This window comes from Felis catus, chromosome A1, assembly GCF_018350175.1.
Source record: "Felis catus isolate Fca126 chromosome A1, F.catus_Fca126_mat1.0, whole genome shotgun sequence".
Classification (NCBI taxonomy): domain Eukaryota; kingdom Metazoa; phylum Chordata; class Mammalia; order Carnivora; family Felidae; genus Felis; species Felis catus.
Window position 1 is genome coordinate 34,043,234 of NC_058368.1, and position 23,659 is coordinate 34,066,892.

Sequence of the window (23,659 nt, forward strand, 5' to 3'; positions counted from 1 at the left end):
ATCAAGGACAAGTTCTACTTTTCACCCAACAATTTGGCCAAGTTTCCTGCCACTTCATAACAAGCATTGCCTTCCAGTGTCCAATAACATTTCCACCTGAAACCTTATGAGAAGCACCTTTAACATTCATATTTCTGTCTACATTCTGCTATTGAGGATAAAGCCACACGTATATCCTCAAACATGATAGAAACTTCCTCTATAGTTAGCCTTACTTCTTACTGAGCTCGGAGGAGAATCATTAAATTAAGTTTTTTAATGTCTGTATTTCTTCCAATAGTCTCTTCAAGGCAATCCAGGCTTTTAAAAACCATGCATATTAAAACCCTCCCAGCTTATTCCCATTACCCTGTTCCACAGTCACTTCCACATATTTACATATTTGTTCCAACAGCATATCACTTCTGGATACCAAAATCAGTATCAGAGGGCTGCCTTAACAAGAGCCATAGTAGGTGGCCTAAAATGACAGGAAATTATTCTCTCCCAGTTCTGAAGGCCAGAAGTCCAAAATCAAGGTATAAGCAGGAATGTGCTCTCTCATGGCTCTCGAGGAGGATCTTTCCTTGCCTCTAGCTACTTTACTTCTGGTCATTGCCAGCAATCCTAGACAAAACACTCCAATCTCTACTTCCACCTTCGCATGGCATTTTCTCTACACGACTGTCTCTGTGTCTCAGTTTTCTTACAAGAACATCATACATTGGATCGGGGCCCACTCTAATCCAGTATGACTTCATCTAAAGTAATTAGATTTGCAAGGACCCTCTTTCCAAATAAGGTCATATTCTGATGTTCCCGGTGGACATATGGGGGTCAATACCCAACCCAATGCACAGCCTATACCTGTCTTTTTTTTTTCCTCCAATTTCAATTAAATATATTTTTCTGAACAAAAGGATTCTATACCTTATATGACTCTGGTAATATTATTTAAAAATATATGATATACTTTGAATATATCTAAAATATGTTAGATAGTGATTGCTGAGTTTGAATTATTATCAAGGGAATGTAGAGTGCCTTTTACATAGTAAAATGGTCAGTGGGTAGAAAAAAGTGCAATTTCTGGTAGGACTGAAAATTTAAGAGAATTGTGCCAAATGCAAAAAAGACAAATGCACTTGGTAACAAAATAAGAACAAATGAAGGTTGTAGACTATAAACTTTGGCAAATGTCTTTGTCAAAAACTAGATCATCTCTTCAGAATTTTAAATTGAACATAGTAACAAGGTGACTTATAGATTATTTTTTTCTGTAAACCAATATTCTCTATTCTCTTTTCTGTGCTAATATCACAATAGGCATCATTTAAACATGTGCTTGAGGCAGACTTATTTTCAGGTGTTTCCATCTGTTGTGGGAATATACTTGAAGAATAGAAGAGAAACATACACAAATTAAACACAAAGCCAGGGGAGAAAAGGAAAAAAAAATGAGAGAAAACATCTGCAGGGAAACAGTGTGGAAAAATGTTTGAGCTGCCTGTTATTAACTACTCAACCTGTTTTACATTGGAATCCTGCATAATTACATTCTAGGGGAGGGGCAAACAACAGATGTTGAATAAAGGTTGAAAATAAGAAAATGAGACTATTTGAAAAATAAAGCTACTTTGCTCACCAACAGGCCTTTTTTTTTTTTTTGGCATGACTTTTAGATAGCAATTGATTTCATATATTCACTATGCATTTAGATGCACACAAAGCATTCTTTTTTTGTCTAAGAAACTGATCAATTATACACATCCATATATGCCCAAGTTAGAGGTGCTTAAAAAGCAAAACAAAAATAAAAACAAAATGCAGCATTTCTTTATAACAATAACATTTACAGTTATGTGTTGGATAAAAAAAAGAGTTGAAATTGTTTCAGAAATATATATATTTCTTATTACTAAAATCAATACGCTTTTAACAATTGACGGTTTCTAGGGGATTGAGTAAACAGCTAAATTTCAAACAGTTTGTTGTTTCGAGCTCCAGACAATACACATCAAAATTTCACTAGCAGTGAAAACTTTTATTAGAGCCTTGTTCTCTAGGGATATTAAAGAATAGACAGTCTGCAACTTTGATTTTGGTGGCCTGATTTTTTACATATTCTACCCACTACTACAGAAAGGTTTTTTATTTTATTTAGGATAAATGAATCCATCATCGCAGGAGTATTTTTCCCATTGACCTAGGCATTCTTATAGTTACTTTGCATTGTTTCTATCTCCTCTAAATGGAAATACGCCCCCAAAGTAATTTTCTTCCCATCACACTAAGTTTTATGCACCTGGGGAAATACAAATGACCGTATCTGTCAGGGATTGATCAATCTAAAGGATTTTCATATAAAAATTTCAATCAATAGAGAAGGATTCATGATTCAATTGGCCCTTTTTTCCCATTTGGTTTTTCTATTTGTTAACTAAAAATATTTTATTTTTCAAGCATTCCCGACTTTGCTTTCCTTTGCTATCCTCACCCTACACACCATCACAACTAGACTTCAGTCTGTTGACCTACTTCCTCCAGGTGAGCAATTTCTTCATCTGCTGGCTTTCTTCTCTGTGATCCGAATTTTACTTGTTACATGATGACACTCATAAGACTATCCACACATAAATTCAGAATGTGTAGACTTTATTCCTTTAAAGGAAAATAGAATAGTAAATAAGTAATTTATTCTATTTTATTTGCATCGCTACTTTTCAATATTTCAGGAAAAGCTGTGTAAGGTTAAGGGTTGCAAAGAGAATCTACATATTCATTTATATCAGGGTTTGTTTTTTTCACATTTATAGTTCTTAAATGAGTGTAAGTGGTCCAATTCTTAATTGCTTAATGTAAAAAATCACCACTTGTACAAATTTCACTTCAGAGTTAGTGCTAGGGAAATGCTAAGGAAGAAATTGGTGGAATAGAGGGCTGATATAGGAGAAGGGGATTGGTTATTTTCCTTGAATGTTAGTTGTTGGTATAGAAGAAGGTACATCACTGTTGAGTTCTGAAGAAGAAACTGTTTCACCTGAGAAATTGGGTCCACAAATTCTTCTTTCACTTTGGACAGGCAATTACATTCCAAATTAGATGTGTTATTTTATGGAAATATATTAAAGGCTTCTTTACACATTACTTTGTAAAATCGGTACATATCACCCTAATACAGATTCCTAAAGGTAGGGCAGAACCAAGTTCATGTCAATTGCAACAGCTAGTGAAGCTCAAAATTAAAATCCCCTGAACTCGATAAATTTTGTCAATATGTTTTAATTTGGAAGTATGCTCTACATGTGACTCACATAATCTAGGAAAACACATTGAAATTTGAAATAACTGGATGGATTAAGTGAAAGACAGAAATAAGTACATATCTCAGGTGAAATTTTAGCTCATTTCATGATATTCTTCTAACTCTGGGTTGTATATAGTCCAAGTCTGAGTCATTTGAATGCTTTTGAGAGATTTCATTGGTTTCTCAGTAGTTTAATCTCTATACAAGGGAAACAAGCCAGTGGAGAAAATTAATATATCAAGTTGTCGCTGTGGTTGAAAAATACACATGTATGTTACAGTAATCTATTACTGTTATATTTATTTGTGTTGCTTTACTCAAGCCAAGAAAAGAGAAGAGGTTGCATTATTTCTAGATGGAAATGAATGGAAATTGGAGGGAAATACAAGAAAAGGCCTCAAACAGTGTTGCAGTGAGGAAATTTTTACTTATTTCCAATTTGGGGGAGTAAGGTGGAAAGTTTGACAGCATGAGTGCATGTACATACACATATACTGACACATCTATATAAAATCATCCTTGTCACCCTTAAATAGTTGTGATTTCACACTTACTAAATTATAATCGATTGGGAAAAAGAGTTTTATTTATCAATTCTTATTTTCAACTTCAATGGAAGAATTAAATTTAAGGGTAAAATTTATAGCAAAAAAAAAGCATTTTGGCCTTTAGAATGTAAATGTCTGCACATTATTTTATGTGTCCCTAAAAATCTCTCTCTTAATCTGACACTGACACTCTGCTCATGTGCACATGCATGCTTCTGGTGAATGTACATGTGTGTGCATGTGTACACCTGTGCTTCACCATGACTGTCTATTAACTTGAAACACTGGGCCCTCTGGGAGCTATCGCTGAGCATCAGGAAACCCAAAAGCTGTTGTAAGGCGGGTTAGGTCTTTATTTTATTTCCATTAAATAGTTCCAGAGGATTTTTGTCCTTAGGCAAGGCTCCTTCCATTCATTTCCATTTGGTATGGGAATGTATTTTTCATCATGTGTACAAAGGGTGCTTATATAAGGAAATGAGTGCATGCCTTTTTAGTTGTATTCCTTTGTTGATAGTTACCTGATGTATTGGAAGCTGTCATTTTAAAACATATATTGCCTTCACTTAAAATATTAAGATAGTGAAGCTTATGAATATTTTCCATCAACATATATGCTACAATAAAAGTCTTCAATTTAAAACTCTGTTACTGGAGCTCATTGAATATAATATTTTCTTATTTTTGTACATATGTATTTCTTTGATTTTTAAAATAGTAGAATGATTATATGTAATATAATAATTTCATGCATGTGTGTGTTGTAAAATAATCATAATAACTTTAGCTTTTTGTTGAAATCACCGTTATCTCTCAACTATATGGTTCGTATAGATACAACCTTTATGTTTATGGATAATAAGTAGATCAATGAGTTACATATGTTAGACTATGACCTTTTAAAATAAATGGTTAATCTTACAATGAATCATTTATATTGGAATTTTATGCAGAATTATGTGCAGATATATATGTTTTTAATCGTAAAAGCATCATTCCCAATAGATAAGAAGTTTCAATTGCCAAGTACTTCTAACTTAATAATTTTTCTATTTTGCAATACTTACCACAGTGACCTTATTTACAATATTAATTAACTAGGTAATTTTCTGTTGTGATCATGCATGTTTTTTATCAATTCAATGAAGAAACACAAATACATATTTTATTAGAAATTTGCCAGATCAAATAGTTATATTTCATTCCATTTTGCATTACACCTTGGGTTTTAATATTAGATAATTTTAGATCAAGGAACATAACCATCAAGTCACCTAAAAATTTAAGGTTAAAGTGACACTTTCTCAAATTCAAGTTGTTCTCTCTTTTGAGCAGACACATTGTGATCCCAAGTATATGTCCACTAGCATGTTCCACATCCTCCAATTGACCTAGGTAACAATTACAGCCTTCTAAAGGAATTTTAGGGTTCAGTTAGATGATTGCTACCATTTTCCTAAAGATTACGGAAATATTTGCTGGAACAGAAAGTATACAAATTCTACTTGTTAGAATCTAAGTTTACTGTTTTTGTTTTTTGTTTTTTTTTAATGACAGAACTGCCTAAATAATTTACTTGGGGCAGATTACAGAGGGTTTTGAACACGAGGCTGAGTAGTTCAGATTATAGCAGTCCCCCTTATCCACAGTTTTATTTTCCATGGTTTCAGTTACCTGAAGCGAACCTCATGGTCCAGAAACAGATGACCCTCCTCTGACATCTCATCAGATGGTCAATAGTAGCCTATGTCACGTCATAGTGTCTACATCATTCACCTCACTTCATCTAATCATATAGATATTCTATCACTTCACATTATTGCAAGAAGGGTATATTCAATACAATTTTTATTACAGTATATTGTTATAATTGCATTATATTACTATTAGATATTGTTAATCTCTTAGTGTACCTAATTTATAAAATAAACCTTTTTAAAAACAAACTTTATTGTAGGTATGAATGTATAGGAAATAACATAGTGTATGTAGGACTTGGTGCTATTCGTGGCATCCACTGGGGGTCTCGGACCGTATCTGTATGGGAAAGGGAGGATGACTGTATAACCTTTTTCAGGAATGACCATGGAAATTGTTAGGCAGCTCCTCAAAAATAGCTTTGGCAACACAAAGGATCACTTCTTCTGAAATTGAACATACATATTCTTGGGGGGGGAAATCAAATATAGCATGCCTGAATTTAAAAAAGACTGTCTCAATGAATTCAATGAATTCTCCTTGTGATATCAATATGAATTTCCAATTAGATTAGATTTAGATTGCAAGCCTGAAAATAAAATAAGTTTTCATATATTTATTTATTTTTTTTTTTTTTTTAAATTTTTTTTTCAACGTTTATTTATTTTGGGGACAGAGAGAGACAGAGCATGAACGGGGGAGGGGCAGAGAGAGAGGGAGACACAGAATCGGAAACAGGCTCCAGGCTCTGAGCCATCAGCCCAGAGCCTGACGCGGGGCTCGAACTCACGGGCCGCGAGATCGTGACCTGGCTGAAGTCGGACGCTTAACCGACTGCGCCACCCAGGCGCCCCAAGTTTTCATATATTTATATTTATTTCCCCGTTAATATTACTCATGGGGACTACACTTCACTTTTATCATCTGTTCTTTGCTCCAGGTATGACTGATTATCAATTAAATCATAGAAAGTACTCTCCAAGATAAGAAAGTATTTAAAACATCACTGTAGACACCTTTTGATGTTAATACTGCATTATGGATAGATAAGCCTTCATATCCTTTAAAAATACATTTTTATCTTTGCTGTGATTCAAGGATAGCCTTCTCCAATAGCTTTTGACTCTCGGTTTGATTACATAGCAGGGTGATATAGAGGGACACATCTCCTATCTTACAATATATGAATTTCGAGACCTCTTTTCCCAATTTCTCCATTGCTTCAGTGTGCTTTAATGATTACAAAATATTAAAGCTGTTACAGAAAAATGGCTTGTCATTGCCAGTAAAATCCATTACAAGAAACACTTTTGTATATTTACTCTAGAACATAGTATTGAGTGTATTGATTTTGCTTAAATTTTCATTCTTGGGATGACCCAATCATACAGGATAAAAAAACATCAGCTTCCAATAAACTTAAAGCACACTAAAGGTAATAAGAACAGAATGGTTTCAGAGAAGTAATTCCAAGAACAGGCTTTATTTAAATTGTTATTTCTCTTTCCTTTCCTACTCTTTATGTATTTTAAACTATCTATAATATAGTAGCAATAATTGTTGAGCAGCTTGGTAGTAGGAGTTGTTTTAATAAAATCAAAGCCAAATTGTTTTGGTTCAAACTATTGGTATATTACTCTTTTTTTTAATTTTTTAATTTTATTTATTTTTGAGAAAGAGCATGAGCAGGGGCGGGGCAGACAGAGAGAGAAGAGAGAGAGAGAGAGAGAGAGAGAGAGAGAGACTCCCAAGCAGGCTCTGCACTGTCAGCACGGAGCTTGAGGGACTTGAGTTCACTAACCGCAAGATCATGACCTGAGCTGAAACCAAGAGTCGGATGCTAATCCAACTGAGCCACCCAGGCGCCCCTCGGTGTATTAATCTAAAGTTACCTTTGGGACACTATCAATCTGAATAGTACTTTCAGACAAACTTCATTTCACAGAAGGCATTTTTGGTGAAAAATACATATTTATTATCATTTGTGTGTGTGTATGCATGCACATCAAGAACATTTACCTTTGGTTCACTTTTAAGTTGTAATATATGCAATATTTGTAGGAATCATTTATAGAGAAGTATAGTTTCATATATATTTCCCATTCATATATGTCCATAAATACATTTTGTATTGCATCTTTCTTTAAAAACATTATGTTTTTAAAAAGTCCTGAACTGATCTGCTCTTTTGGAACCGTGTCCAACTAATTTAAGGTAAGTGAATCGAAACTTTGGATCTATCTCTAGAGTAGAGCCCTATGAATTTTATGAAAAGCTTTCAGAGACTAGAATGTTATTGAAAATATGAAAACACAAAAATCTTTCTTAAAAAATTTATCTTTTGGGACTCCCAAATCCTGTTGGCAGGTGTTGATCACTAAATAATAAGCTAGAGAGGATTAGTTGCATCTGAATTAACTCTGTTTTCTGAGAATGTTAAAAATGACACCCAGCTCTGTGTACTTGTCTCTAGCAATTGAAAACAAGTGCTAGAAATGAGATGAACAACGGGATTTGAACTGTACACAGATATATATCCCAATAGAAATCAGATAGCAAGCCTGAGAGAAAAATGCTCATGAGACTATCTTCCTTGCTTCTTGCAAGGAGTTCAGCTTAACAGGCATGTTTTCATTGACCTTCCTTACAGGATTAGCACTTTGCTGGGAGGATGCCTTGAATTTTGGATGTATTCATCCATGTCATCAAAAATGGTGTCATTATCTGAGATGGGGTTAGCTAACAGAGGCAATAAAAACAGAAGAAAACATCGTCTTTAAAGATGAAGAATAGTAGCATATTTAAATAGTATTGGGCCTGAAATTCGGAGTAGTGTTTAAGTTGTTATAATTTTAAATTTGTCCTTGTAAACCAAACGTCTTTCACTAACTATTTCATGCCAGAGCTAGGTTTATCGCTGTATATAAATCAGGTTCTTTTTGGAAGTTGCATTAACCCTTTCAAGACTCTAAAATTACAGGGATTTATTAATGAATTCACATGTGATGATAGCTATCAGATAAAGTACAAGATATAGACGCAGCTAACTTAAACTAAAACAGAGAAACTGGCACGTTTGACACAACAATGAAGTAGAATCAAAAAAGGACAAAAGGAGAAACCCAGGAGTGAAGGAAAAAAAAACCTATAGATGCTGAGGTGTGGGTTTTCAGGATACTTGCTGTTTTCTTTAATTTAAAAGTATAAAGAGGTGACTATTTAAATCTAGACTTTAATTTCAATAAAGGTGCCACTGATCTAAAAAAAACCCTAAGGGGAAATATTCTGACCTCTGTGTTTACATATATATCCCAGACAGGTTTATTTATCTTATTTTAAATTATAATAAATAAATAATAATATGGAACTCTATAGGTTATCAATAATAAATAGAGAACTTTAGATTTTTATATAAGCATGGTATCTAACAGACAGATATGATGTTACTTCATTTTTTTTTTTTAAGTAAGCTCTAGGGCCAAAGTGAGGCTTGAAGTCATGACCCTGAGATCAAGAGTCACGTTCTCCACTGACTGAGCCAGCCAGGTGCCCCAGATCTCATGGAACTTTAAATCCTGTATAATTCACAGTGAAAGAGAGCCATTTTGCATAACATTGTTTAGGTCCTGGGATCATTCTGAAAGCTAACCCCACAACCTCATAAATGAATGAGGAGGTTTTTTGTTTGTTTGTTTGTTTGTTTCAATTTTTTATTTAAATTCTAGTTTGAATGATTTTGAAATAAGTAAATTATAAGGAATAGTCTCTTCTATTGTAGATTACCAATAGTATTAGATGCCTTTTTAATTTACTCTTCTTTTACATCAATGGCAGCTTTCAGGTGTAAATAATGAATGTGTTCTGTGTGCTCAAGGAATAGAGCATGAAAGAATGAAAGAATGGAACACAGTATCGGTACCTTGATCCTCAAGGTGTGTAAGGATCTCATTGAGGCAAATGGATTAAAAAACAATGAGTTACGAAGCAATGCTGGTATATATAATTCAGTGGAAAAATGTGGCATTATCTTCATCCTAAACAGGAATGCTTATCTTGGACATTTTCAGGAATTTCCTGTAGAAATTTATTCTTCATATCCGGAACCAACTTTGAAAAGTTTCTGAGATTCCTCATCTACCTTATTTGTGGTCATTCTCCTTAGCTTGTAAAATTATTTATTACCTCTCTCCTAGACACCAAACAGATCTTCTTTCTTCCAAACCTTTCCTTTTCTGGCGTTCTCAAAGAATCCTTTAATCTTTCAGATGTGCTCATATGCAATCTTATGGTTGGGTAATAATAATAGTAAATTAGAGAAAGAGTGAAGACAGATAATCTAGATGTAAGAAGAAGAAATATTTTTAATGCAGAATTATAAAATACAGGATTTATCCTATTAATATAAAATACCAGTTGAGTCAACATGCATTAAGACTTTCTCTAGTTTATAAGGAGTAGGATGAGATGTTAGCAGAATGGGGTCACAATGGGGTCTGAATGACTATGCCAGTGAATCATGTCATGTCCTATTGTGCTCTGCTGGAGATATCCTGGTGGGGACCAAAACTCTATATATCTGTTTCCAGAAATAATGCTGATTTGAATGCTGCTTGCCCTGTGGCTCATCTCAGTTTTGTATGTTAATAAGTGCTGTCTAATACCTTTTTGATCAAGCACGTATTTTAAAAATCTTCTGAGACATAGGACATTCAAATACCTATAATTTGAGGGCTCATTGTCTGCTTCATTATTTATTATTATTATTATTATTCAGAGCCTTTCTATTCTCTTTTAAATCCTAGTCAATGTTCTGTACATTAATAATTTATTTTTTGGTATTGCCACATATGTCCTTTGACTCCTAAAGTGGTCTTTTACTATCTTGTGAAATGCACAGTCCTGTGTGGTTACTGTTTCACTTTCTAACCCTTTCACCTGGATCATCCTCTTCCTGCTCTCTACTTTTTTTGAAACTCATCATCCTTTGAATTTTAGATCAAGCACTATGACTAGTACAAAGCCTTTCACAATATTGTAGTCAACACTTTTCTCTGTATTTCTGTTGCTTGACACTCATGTAACATAATTCAAAATGTAATTGATCAGGAGTTATTTGCCCTAGCTGATTTTAAACCTAGTTTCTAGTTTCCAGTCAGAGTGGAAATGCCTTAGTGAAGAAATAAATTCTTACAGACTGGAGAATTTTAGAAGTGGATACACATAGGTTTGTTTATGACAAACTTTTACTTGATACATTACTGTTATACAACATTCTATTCAAGATGACTTTGCTTGAAAACCTCCAATGCCTAAGCACAAAGTTTGTGTTTGATTCGTTCTTACCTTGTGAATTCTTGAGTACAGCTTCTTCAAACTAACCACCGAACTGTACATATCTAATGCTGTCACTGAATTTGAGCTGTTATTACTCTCGTGGTGCATTTGAGTTGTATTGTTTTTCTTTGAGTAGCTCTGTCAGAGTCCCTCACTCACAAAAAAAAAAAAAAAAAAAAATGCAAACTTTGTTTCATTAGTATAGTATCAAGTTTCAGAGCCAGTTCTTATCAACATACCAGTTAAGAAAGAGATGGCCTGGGGCGTCTGAGTGGCTCAGTGGGTTAAGCCTGCAAACTTTTGGGACTTCGGCTCAGGTCATGACCTCACAGTTCGTGAGTTCATGCCCCATGTTGGGCTCTTTGCTGTCAGTGCAGAGGCTGCTTGGGATCCTCTGTCTCCTTCTCTCTCTGTCCCTCCCTCATTTGTGCTCACTCTCTCTTTCTCTCTCAAAAATAAATAAACATTAAGAAAAGGAGCAAAGAAAGAAAGAGATGGCCCCATTTATCTGTGCCTTCACTTTAAGCATCTGCTGCTGCCCCAGGTGATGATGGCTGCACCTACAGATTGGGGAAGGGGAGGGACAGCTAAAATATGACCGTTAATCTCAGGGCAGTGCACTATGGGACACAATTATATTTGTGCTATAGATTCCCAATGCATGGTTTAGATTCTCACTTATAAGATATTCTTGATACTTCCATATCAAATTTCCTTATATCCTTTGGCTTTCATTCTTTAAGTTTCCGTTTAATTTAAGTTTTCTACATCTTAGAGCATTACCTATATGTGGTCAATATATATGCCAGAAAATTCACTCTGGTAGACATGTTGTTCTGTCCAAAGGGTCACAAACACTTAAAACCATCCCTGAAGGCATGCAGGTGCACTGAATAGTATGTGCAAATGCTCCCAGTGCCCCACATAGCCAGCTGCAATTGGATTCGGTTGACTATGATATAGGCCAGTGGTTTCTGGTGTCTGAATGCAGCCGTGGCAATACATTCGGAAGCATTGTGCAATGCAGGTGCATGCTACAGGATTGCTGCTTCAAAGCTGCCATGGTTTGACTACTTGATAGTATTATAATAACTTCCACTTCAAAATGTGCTTTCCACCTATCAAAAGCAGCTAGAATGGCATTTCACAACTGAAGGAAAACCTGGAAGCCTGATTGGCAGTGGATCAACCTAAAAATATATGCGTTTCTCTCTCAGTGTTTTTATTACGTGAACTGTGTGTCCAAATTCTGCTTCCTGATGGCCAGTTGTTAGGACAAAATGCAAGTTTCTGGACTCGTAACCTGCAGTTGATTCATGGTGTCACTGCCAATGTATAAACAGACATCCTCACGAAATGAGCATATCAGCGTACGTAACACGATTCATGGTCCTGTTGACATTAGCAAAACAAAAGAAGCTGCCTCTCTCTGTCTCAAAATAATACATAGATGTTAAAAAAATAAAAACAAAACAAAACAAAAAAAGAAGCAACAGCACATCCCACAGGTGTATTTGTGTGTTAGTTCCTTGATCAGTAAAACATTAGATCCCCGTACACAAGAAACACAGCAAATACAATGCGGTAGATGAAAGATCACTCAGTGATCTTAGTGGTTGGTTCTCTGATGCCACATTTTCCCTAACTCCTTCCTTGTCTTCCCTGCACAAGGATGTACCAACCTTATTAAAAAATTGTGCTAAAATTAAGCCTGGCAGTCATGTGAACACTGGCAGAAAAAAAAAAGCGTGTGATAAAATTGTAATATATTCTTTTTCTTTCTTATCTGACACAGAAAAAAAAAGTTTTGAGACAAGTTTCCAACACTGTCTCTAGAAATAATATCGAGAGTGAAATTTTACCCCTCTCGTAGTCAGATAGACTGAAATCAGAAGGTTTATTTTTAATTAATCGGCTAGTAAATGAGACATAGAAATCATAAATGGAAATAATTTGAATGAATATAGATAAGGTGCCATTTATACAGAATGATTCACCCCATCATGATAACAAGTGTAAGGGGTTTATAGGATGGTAAAGGAAAGTAAGTGAATAATCATCAACCGCCAAAAAAAGAAAGAATTGTTTATGTTAGCAAAGTGTCAGTTCACAGGATCTTGTGAATTATGTCAACTCACTGAAAGGAAAATTTAATCACAGATTTGTTGGACTGTATTCTGATGAGGTTTCTATTTTAGCATTGATACTTTTTATCTGATACGTTAGAATATATTTGGATTAAATCGGAATTTGTTGCACTCATAAGGAAGTGTGTGTGCATGTGCGAAATTGAGTGTGTGTGCTGAAGAACAGAAAAAGACAGCGAAAACAAGCTGTTCTCATACCAGCAAAACCTTTCAGTAGGAAACTGATACACAGAAACTGCCAAAGGTCTTGGTTTGTCATTGTTTTTTGGTAGATAATCTGTGATGGCTTCCTAGTTTAGATTCCGTAGAGTTAATCTCCCAAACACCAGTGCCAGCCATAAATAGAGATGGGTCCCTGCTCTCTGCTTTTCCAGACAGCTAATTAGGTGTTATGAAAGCTTACGTTGGTGAAAGAAGGTAAATTAGAAATAAAAAAGAAAAACGAGAACAAATAAAAAATGGACTTCCATTTATAGAGTTGTCTACTTGGAAACAACTCTAATTTTAAGATGCTGCTAGAAACCACCACTCTAAGGGAAGAAAGCTATTCCTATTTAAAGCTGTTTACAAAGCAGAAATAAAGCCATTTTATTGACAGTCAAAAAGCAGAGAAAACTCTCTCACTTGCCCTTCCCCCATGGCCACAGCATTTTAGAACTTCCTCATTGACTCTCTGACTTGTGGAGTTTGGTTTTCGGATTTCTGTGACACCTTTATTTCTTCATTATAAAAAATTAAATCTAAAAACAAATTAAATCTGAAGCATATCTGAAATTCTTATGCTAGAAACTATATGCATGTTTTCATACAATTATCTGGGCTCTGGAGGCAGCAGTCACATGGAAACTGAGGGGAGGAAATCCTTTTATGTTTTCTAATATTTCCGTAAGTAGTTACAAATCAGTTGCCAAGCATCTCTCTTTGGGTAGTGTGCTATAGTGCTTTGAAGACAGGGAAGGTAAGCTTGATTCTGGTTTGTGATAAATTCTGGCCTGAGAGGTGAGAGAGACTAGAATAAAGGGGTAGATGTACTCCGGAGTAGGAAATTTTATGGGGGCTGGCTTCTTGACAAGTTCCCTTAGTAATGAACACCACCGAGTCATGATACGCAAGGATTGTTTCCCCTGACTCTTCCCAAAATAATCATGTTTAGCGAATGCGCCCTTAATCTTTATTAGTTCCTACTGGTTTAAATAGTGCTTTGGCTTCAAATTATAATCTTATACATAGTAATGTTTGGTACCTTTTACCTATCCTTGAGATGGCTCTGCACCCCTATTGATAAAGTGACATCACAATGTTTAAATCACATTGTAAACATGAAGTTATGGAAAGCTTTATGGAAGATGGCTAAAACCCAATAATTTAAGGGCAGGTAGTTTGATGTTTTACCTAAATATTTTTTTTTCCTTGCAGGATGTAACTTCCACAATGACAGCTCCTTTGAAGGTGTATTTTTGCACCAAACGGTTGCTTGCCTACTATCGCTAAGATTAAGTTATTAAACTGCTTAGTCTAGGTTAAAAAGAAAGCTTTCAGACATGTCAGCTAATATGAATATGCAGATTTCAGACATCTTTATGTCTAAATCAATTTGAATTATATAAAGTTCTAAAATCAGAGGTAGTCAAGTTGTTGATCCAATCACGGATTTTGCACCAATAATTGTAGGGCAAAGGGAAAGATTAAAATGTTATTAGAGATTGATTTATACCTACCTATGTACATTATACATGTAATGCTTTATATAAAAATGTGTACATATATATGTGCGTTTTATATGTATGTATGTTATCTCCTAAATTATGAATATAGAACATTCCTGTGCATTTCATTTTTTCATCTGTATTTCTCTTATGGCAATAACTGCTAGTAAATTTTCAGGAATGCATTGGCTATACATTTCAGTTTTAAAATTTTGTTTGGACTATATCCTGGAGAAAGGTCAAATTTAACACACACACACACACACACACACAGATAAAGATCTCTACGTGTGTGTGTGTGTGTGTGTGTGTGTGTGGCTTGTTGTGCAGCTGCATTGCAAGTACTATAATCATTTGTGTGACTTTATATCTTTTGCAAAAATATATAAATTAAGATGGAAAATTAAAGTAATTAAGATGACTATGTTTAGATTCCTCTTTTTGAGAGCTTGTGTAATACTCAGATGTGTCTATAAGAGCATAGAAAATAATTCTTAATACTAAACAAGTACTTAAATTTATCAGGTTGTCACATGATCCTTCAAGGAATCATACATTTTAAAAATGTGACACTGTAACCCTTCCCTGCAGGCAGAATTGCCCAGAGTTCCAGCTGTTGGACTTCAGAATAGTTTTCTCTTTGTAATATAAGCATGCTTATCTGTCAGTTTCTCATCTGCACACCATTTGGATTATGATATCTTTCTTGGCCAAGGGTGCATTTGTGAAAGGGTAATCATGTTATATTGAGGAAATCATTAAATGAGGGTAAATAATTTCTTTGTAATCTCACATTAGTCCAAAAGAAAAAAAGTGAATCTTGGACTAGGATCAATTACTTTTACTTCTACCCAGTGTCTCTGAGTTTGGTTTCTGATACAGATATCTAATCTATGCAAATAGTGGCTGTCTATATAATTTGCTTCTTTTTCAGTTCTGTTGTATATAATTTGACATATCTATTCTGGGTTCCATTTTCCCTATGGTACAGGCAGAAGTTTCATGATTTACCTTTGTAGCTCTAGATCTTGAGAAAATGCCCCACACTATTATTTTATAATAAGAATACTTAGTGTACTGAGGGGATCTTAAAAATACATAGGAGAAGGTATACATGACAGGAATCCTTCCGTACAGCTCCTCTTCCCTCCCATCTCTCTCCCTCCACTTAGCTTTCTTTCCTTCTTCTCTCCTTTTTTCTTCTTTGTTTTTCATTTTGTCTACTTTCTATGTCTGTGTGGTCATTCGTTATATACTACCTATGTCTCTTTTTTTGTACCTACCTATTCATCTATTTATTTATGTTCCTTCAGAAATAATTTCACTTTCTCATAAATTCTTTCTTATTTGACCCTTGGCAATTATAGTTCACTTTTTGCTCATGGTTTCTGCTGCTTGTACAAAAGTGTCCATTAGATTTTCTTCACTGTCTGGGAACCGCTGTGATCAAAATTACAGTCTAATCAGAAGGTGAACAGCTTATAATGTATCATGATCAATACTTAGAATTTGCTCCTTAGGTTGGGACATGAAGGAGTGGAGTAAACAGCTGCAGATTTTTCAGCTGTGAAGTGCAAACAATCATTTCATGTTGATGGTTTCAAATTCAAGGTCGATTTATACCTTCATACATCTGCATTATTCTCTTTTACTCCCTTTTAAAATTCATATTGAATTTATTCAGTGCTAGGCCATCCAAATTGACTGATATTGAAGGCCAGTCAATATTGGAATATAAAACTATGTTAGCATATTTCGAAGAGAGTGCATTGGTTGTAAATGAATTTTTTAGAAGTCATGGCTCTAAAAGCTACAAAAGTATTATCTAATGAAATAGACAGTATTCTACTATATTTGTGGAGGACAAAATTGGTTGAATGAAATCATACGTATTTTCTTTCTAACACAAACAGACACAGATGTAAAGGTGATTTTTATGATTCCCATGCAGAATAGGTAGAGAAAACAGATACCTGATATGAAAATTTTCTAATATCCATTTGTTTTCAAATTTCTGTTTGACTTTAAATCCATACAGGAAGGCTTCCTAGAAAATGTATAATGCTAGATTTTTCTGCTGCTGTTTGTGTCCGTCTAACAATCTTCCAAGAAACAGATAGTATTTGAGTCTATAGGTATGAGTACTTGAGTTCACTATTCTTGCCTGCATTACATAATAAAATTAATATATTTCATTCATTCATATGGAAATATATTTTTGAAAACACGACAAAATTAAAATACAGGCAAGCTACCTGAATACATTTTTAACATTTCACCAATATGAATGACACGTATTATGAAAAACCACAATATTTTTATTCTGTCAAGACACTATTCTAACTTCTTTCGAGAAAAAAATTAATCTCATAAGAAATTCTTTTATCCTAAAACCTTTTGAGATAAATCAAGTTGTAGTTTATGTTTTCTTTTTTGGATAAGGAATTATTTATATGTTTTAAATATGAACTCAGATTTTACATGTGACTTTGAATAGTAACTGTATAAATGTATCAGGGCTATTAAATATGGTACTTTCTATTTTAAGTATCTTCCATGTGGCCTTTTTTTCCCTTGCACAGGACACTATGAATTTGTAGAGATCCTCTCACATCAATTAAATGGCTGTCCCAAGGGTTGCTAAATGTGTGGGGAATTCTAGTCCCATCACACAGAGGTGAAGTGTAAATATCCTCTCCTGGAAAAAAAAAAAAAAAGGTCCTTGATTTAAAAAGAACCATTAAATATAAGGGGAAACAATCATTTGTAGATGAAAGTGACAACTGGGAAGAGGTATTTCAGTTATAGTTCAAAATATTGGGGCAGTGGAATTATGCAGCTATCGTCATTATGAAGGAATTTTCTTTCATATTTTCTGTTCGGCATCTTTGAAAGAGAGATCATTAAAGACTGCTTTATTTAGATTCTCTGTATGCCTATTGGCAAAAGAGAAAAGCAAACATTTTCACAGAAGACATTATCGTGGAAAACAGGAAATCATGAGTTGTCATTCATCTGAACTCTGTTGACTAAACCCATTTTCACCTACTTACACCAAAAAAAAAAAAAAAAAAAAAAAAAAAAAAAAAAAACTGAAGTGAAGAAAACTGATTGCATGATCCATACCCATATCTAATAAAATAGGAATGTGCACTTTTTGACAAGTTTATTCATAACATATTCTGATAGAAAATTCCATTTGCTCCCTCAGTAGGAAAGGTAGGCTTTTAAAGGAAACCTTTTATTTCATGACTGTCACCAAAATAACAATTACAAGCAAAATAGGGATAAAACATGAAAAAAAAAAGCAGCTTAGGGCTTGTTATGGAAGTATGTGATCTAGTTTTTGCCCCATTATTTGATTTGAAAAATTAATCCTGGTAATCCTTTTTGAAGTTCACTGTTGCCAGGATGGGTTATACAGAACAAAGACTAACTGATATCTCCAGGAGGTTAGTTTACAGTGATGTTCTATTCCACTGAGAATGATTCTCCAATGGCCACTTTTTACTTCTTCCCAGGCTATGGGAATTCATTAATATCTAGAGAATAGACTTAAATAAAACCATTGTCTCAACCAGCAGGTTTATGCAACCATCCTGAAATGTTTTAATTATTGTTTTCTTTTCCTTTTTAATTAAGAGACCAGAGGTCAAACAAGCCCACTGAGAGCTGATCGCAGCCTCAGTAGAAATTTAAAAGCAACCCTAATGATTGGATTTGCTGTTTTCTCTTTTGTTTTGCAGAACCAGAAGAGTGCGTTAATTGCACAGATGAATGCCGAGTGCTTGGTCATTCTGACAGGTGTTGGATGCCACAGTTCCCTGCAGCCAATCAGGCTGAAAATGCAGATTACCGCACAAATCTCTTTGTACCCACAGTTGAAGCTAATGTTGAGACTGAGACTTACGAAACTGTGAATCCCACCGGGAAAAAGACTTTTTGTACATTTGGAAAAGACAAGCGAGAGCACACTATTCTCATTGCCAATGTTAAACCTTATTTAAAAGCCAAACGTGCCCTGAGCCCTCTCCTCCAAGAGGTCCCCTCAGCATCAAGCAGCCCAACGAAGGCATGCATCGAGCCTTGCACCTCAACAAAAGGCTCTCTGGATGGTTGCGAAGCGAAACCAGGAGGCCTGGCCGAAGCAAGCAGCCAGTACTTGCCCACTGACAGTCAGTATCTGTCACCCAGTAAGCAACCGAGAGACCCTCCATTCATGGCTCCCGATCAGATGGCAAGGGTCTTTGCAGATGTGCATTCTAGAGCCAGCCGGGATTCCAGCGAGATGGGTGCTGTTCTTGAACAGCTTGACCACCCCAACAGGGATCTGGGCAGAGAATCGGTGGATGCAGAGGAAGTCGTGAGAGAGATTGATAAGCTTTTGCAGGACTGCCGGGGAAATGACCCTGTGGCTGTGAGAAAGTGAGGGAAAAAAAAAAAAAAAAAGCATTGGCATTTTCTTGTGTCTTCTGTTAATTTAAAAATGATCCCTCCTGGTGACAACCCATTTCACAGGGACGAAGAAAGACCAATGCTGCTTTAAGGCTTTTAGTGAACATCTGAAGTGCCCACAAGTATGTTCTTTTCACTGCTGTTTCTTTTTCAGAGATAACAATGGTTTTGTTTTGACCAAACTTATATTAGGACAGAATTAATGATGCCGAAAGAGAAAAGAAAATGAGAGAAGAAAAAGGAAAGAAGACAAAGGAGGATGAGGAGGCGAGTTACCTTTTGACAATCTGTTAGGAAGGTATGCAGCGTGAGAGTTGAAGTATTTCTGATCACTCTGAGACTGTCCTCCGTGATTTATGCTGACTTAACTGTTTACCTATAAACCCCATACAAAGCAGGGTCATAATTTGTGATCTGTGGTGGATTTCTAGCCGTCATCACAGGCTTCTACTTAAAGTCCCGAAAAGACCTTGCAGTAGTCCAAGCTACCCCAAACATTAACACATATTTGTGGTAAACATTTCTGTACAAAGTTACCTGCCACACATATAAACACAAAGGACATTCCATATCATCAGTCAAAAAAAATTAAAAAAAAAAAAAACTTGGTCATTTGTAAGACACTTCATGTCGTATAAAAGTTAAATGTAAAAAGATATAGTCCATTTTGTCCTGCACACACATAGACTAATTCACGTCATTAAAGGAGAAGAAATTTTTTTAAAAGCTTAAAATGCCTCTTCAGCATTTTAGTGTCCAACAAACATATAAATAATGATGGATATGTTTTAAATTTGACCTGAAGAATAGTTACTATTGAATGATAATATTCGGAGGAAATGAACACGATCAATATATTTCATTCGTTTCTGGACACTAAAATAGCTCAGGAAAGTGAAAATGTCTTAGACATCACAAATCACATGACCATTTAAATGTGCAAATGTAAGAAGATTCAATGTGTTTACATCAAATGACATATTTTTATTGATTTATTGCAGATTCAGTGCATATGAGCCAAATTGTTGAGTGTATAAGAGCTATATTGTGTATTTTATTAAATTAATATATAGTTGTGTTGCAAAAATATTTGGGCTTATATTGTAAATGGCAAGTGTTGCCTCGGTAGCTGTCGAACTCTATGAGTTTTGTTTTTTCCTGCTTCCTTTTCCGCATGGAATGTGGGAAGCAGTGCCTCAGAGCAAAGTCTCTTGTTTAATGTATAGTCTACCAAGTACTACAGTACATAATCTGTTCAAAATGTGTTTGAGTGAGCTGATGGAGCTAACTGAAAGGTCAAAAAATACATCCGTCAGTCATGGTTACGTGCAAGTCCTTGTAGAAGCTTTTATTAAAGTCACGCTAAGTCACAAGAATTACATGTGTACCAATACCTGAAACTTGTTCACGTTTTTCCAATAACATACAGCTTCTGCCTATGTAGATATCATAACGTTGATTGGTTCTCAAAAGTATCTTACGTGGTTCAAGATGTGTGTTCCCATTATATTTCAAAACCATGAAAAATGCTTTAATGCATGTGTGGTATCAGCAAAGGTTACTTGCATTGTGTAGTGTTTTTCAAGAGGTCTGGGTCTTAGCAAAATGTTTTTTTTCCTTTTTCTCAGTACTTTTCTGCCTCCTTTTATTGGCGTCCTTCGAGAACAATACACCTTCTATTCCTTCCTTTGGTTACACCTTTTCTTGTGACATTTAGCAGGTTTCAAACTTACTTCCATATGAGGCTAGGAAACCTCAAATTTCAGGAATTGGGAAAAACAAAATTAGCACTTGCAGAAGTAGCAGCAGATGGGAAAATGCCTTGATTGACATTTTCCTTCAGCGTCGAAAATTTTTGGCATTTTACAGCTTCATGACAAACAGTTTCCAGCCCATACCTTACAAAATGTGGTGCTGAGTTAAATAAAGGCTGTTTGTGCACTGGAGCAGAAAAATGCATTATTTGCAAACTGGTGGAGAATTCTGTGCCTTCTTTTCTGGCCACCAAGCCAGTGTAGAAACAGCATAAATGTCATAAAACCATTATATTAAAAACAAAAACAAAAGCAAAAACAAACAATGAACTGAATTAAGTTTTGTAATTTTAAACCTCAAAAAATTCAACTGAAAATATTTCCGTCAAATGCCGTCAAGATTTTAGACTGTACCTCGTTTGCAAAGCCGCTGTGAAAAGGGAAGAGCGGACAACTCCCATCAGCCTTATTCTCTCGAGAACTGGATTTGGTTCCTAGTAACAGCCTTTCCAAAGCTCTACTCTTGGTTTTTATTATTCATAAATGTTTAAATTAGCAAAGAAGGGATCTTGTACATGTGAAACCTAATCGACTCTCTATATTTTGGACAATTTATGTATCTGAAATGTGTTGTCTCTGTTATATGATGTTATTTTTTGCCAGGAGACTACAGGTTGATTTAGCTTGATAGCTGAAATTTGATGGAAAACTAATTTCCATTTAGTCTTACCAAGTGTCGCTTCTCTCTTACTAGACAGATAGCCGCGTAGTTCAATCTAAGGCAGTATGTAAATGAGATCAACAAAGAGAGTAGGGTTTATTTTTAAAACATTCTTAACGCTGAGTAACCAGTTGTTCAATTTATTATATGTCTGAAGACATTAAAACACTATAAGATTTTAAGAATTGGTTGTGCCAATGTGTGAGGGATTTACCTTTAGGCTCTCTGTCACCAGTGATTTACTAGTGTTAGCTGTTTAACACATTATCTGTATTTAGTAGTGATTATTTATTTACAAGTTGGTGGTAATTTCAGCAGTCAGGACTCTAAGCTCTTATAGTTGAGTTGAGGGAATCTCACCTTTATTCATTTGGCTGGCGGCTGCCTTTATCACAGACCTCTGGTGCTCGGCTTCCAAGGAAGTCAATGAGATGCCAAAATCACCCCGCTATAGAGCCACTTGCTTTAAGGGGTGATGCATGATCCAACAGTGATGTTTCAAGGGGTTTCAGCATAATTCAGAATGTGGAAAAATTGTCTTAATTCACATCCTCCAAATACCAACCCCTCAAAAAAATCCCACACATTCAAAAAGAATAATTTGATAATACTTTGTCTTTTAGGTCCTTAAATAACTGAAGTGAAGCACAGACTAAGAATTTATAGAAATTTTTGTAAGAAAGTCAAAAAGTTCTAAAAATTGTTTACCGATGAACTAAAAAAAATCAGTAACGAAAAAACCTTTTCATTAAATGTTAATGATAAAAGATCTTTTCATGAAAGTTCAAAGTAGTGAGAATCAGTGTTAGTTATACCTATACCAAAGTAAACATTAAAGAGACATATCATGCAATTTTAAAGAATGCTTTCATATTACTTCTTAACCTTACATACGTATCCTTATTGCAGTCAATATACAAAGATTGGCTCACTACTCCATGAATTAATTGAATTCCTAGTTGGGAAATTGACTCTGTTTCATTTTCCTGAGATTTTGTAAAACATGACTTCCCTTTAAAGGATTTAGGCAGTGCTCAATTTAAAAAATGACACCAGAAAAAAAGTCATGTAGTAATAGGGCAGTATGCTTTATTAGAACTAGGTTAAAAGCTGTTTGTTGCCTAATGGAGTAGAAGTTGCTGAGGTCAACAAGTAGACTGAGGTCTGGCATAATATATGCCCACTCATTATTGTCTAATTATATTCTTTTGACAACAGACAGCATTTATCACAGCATTAATTCAAATGAGAGTTTTGGCTATCAAGATGTGTTGATTTGAAACATAATTGAATGAGACCTGATTAAAGTCTGACTTTCCTGGCCCCAGTGTTTTGCAGGTTGGCTATTCCCATTCATCAGCCCCATCACTCCATAAGGTTCTTAGCTGCACCAAGCGATTGGTGAACAAGGACAACAACAACAAAAGCAGCATACATTGTATGGATTTATCTCAACGCTATTGTTTAATGGCTGTGTTTAATGTGACCTATCTGGAAAATGAGGACTCCGAATAAAAAGCTATTACTAATAGCGGTGTTGCCTTCCCTTGAATTCATTAACACAGAGGTGATGTGCTATACACTGTGTACCACAGGGACACTGATCGTGATTATTTTGGAAAGCAACTGTGGTATGACAACTGTTTTGACAGTTATTTGTTTGCCGGTAAAATAAGATTTTTGAAAAATCTCTTTGACAGTAATCTCACTGGGTTCTCGACAGGAATGGGTTAACCATCTTTCAGATAACTTTGCTACTTTGGCTAGTCAGCTGGTTACCACAGAGTCATAGCCTAGATGCTTGTGGCTTCTAATTTTTACAGTTGGTTTGAAATTAATTTGGGGCAAGAACCGAAAGGATTTCGGAAAAAGTCCCTTTTAAAAACCATCTCATAATCTCACATGATGGGTGAAAACACATATTTATAAATAGCATTTTAAAGTCAATATATACTTACCATGGCATTGTAAAATAAGAAGCCTCTCTTTCTACTCATTCAACAAACATCG

At 35.1% G+C, this 23,659-nt stretch overlaps 1 protein-coding gene across 4 annotated transcripts in view; it reads left to right on the top strand.

Annotated features, from left to right (window-relative positions):
• PCDH17 (protocadherin 17) overlaps positions 1-23,180 on the top strand; it is a 99,099-nt gene extending 75,919 nt beyond the window's left edge. For 2 of the 4 annotated variants that reach the window (XM_045053815.1, XM_019827553.3), the window contains exons 4-5: positions 2,443-2,526; positions 18,466-23,180. In XM_045053815.1, coding sequence (XP_044909750.1) covers positions 2,443-2,526; positions 18,466-19,148 — 767 coding nt within the window. In that variant the 3' untranslated portion in view covers positions 19,149-23,180. The remainder of the gene's footprint in view (positions 1-2,442; positions 2,527-18,465) is intronic. The other 2 variants (XR_006595319.1, XM_003980433.6) reach the window with 2 other exon arrangements.
• Positions 23,181-23,659: the final 479 nt, after the last annotated feature.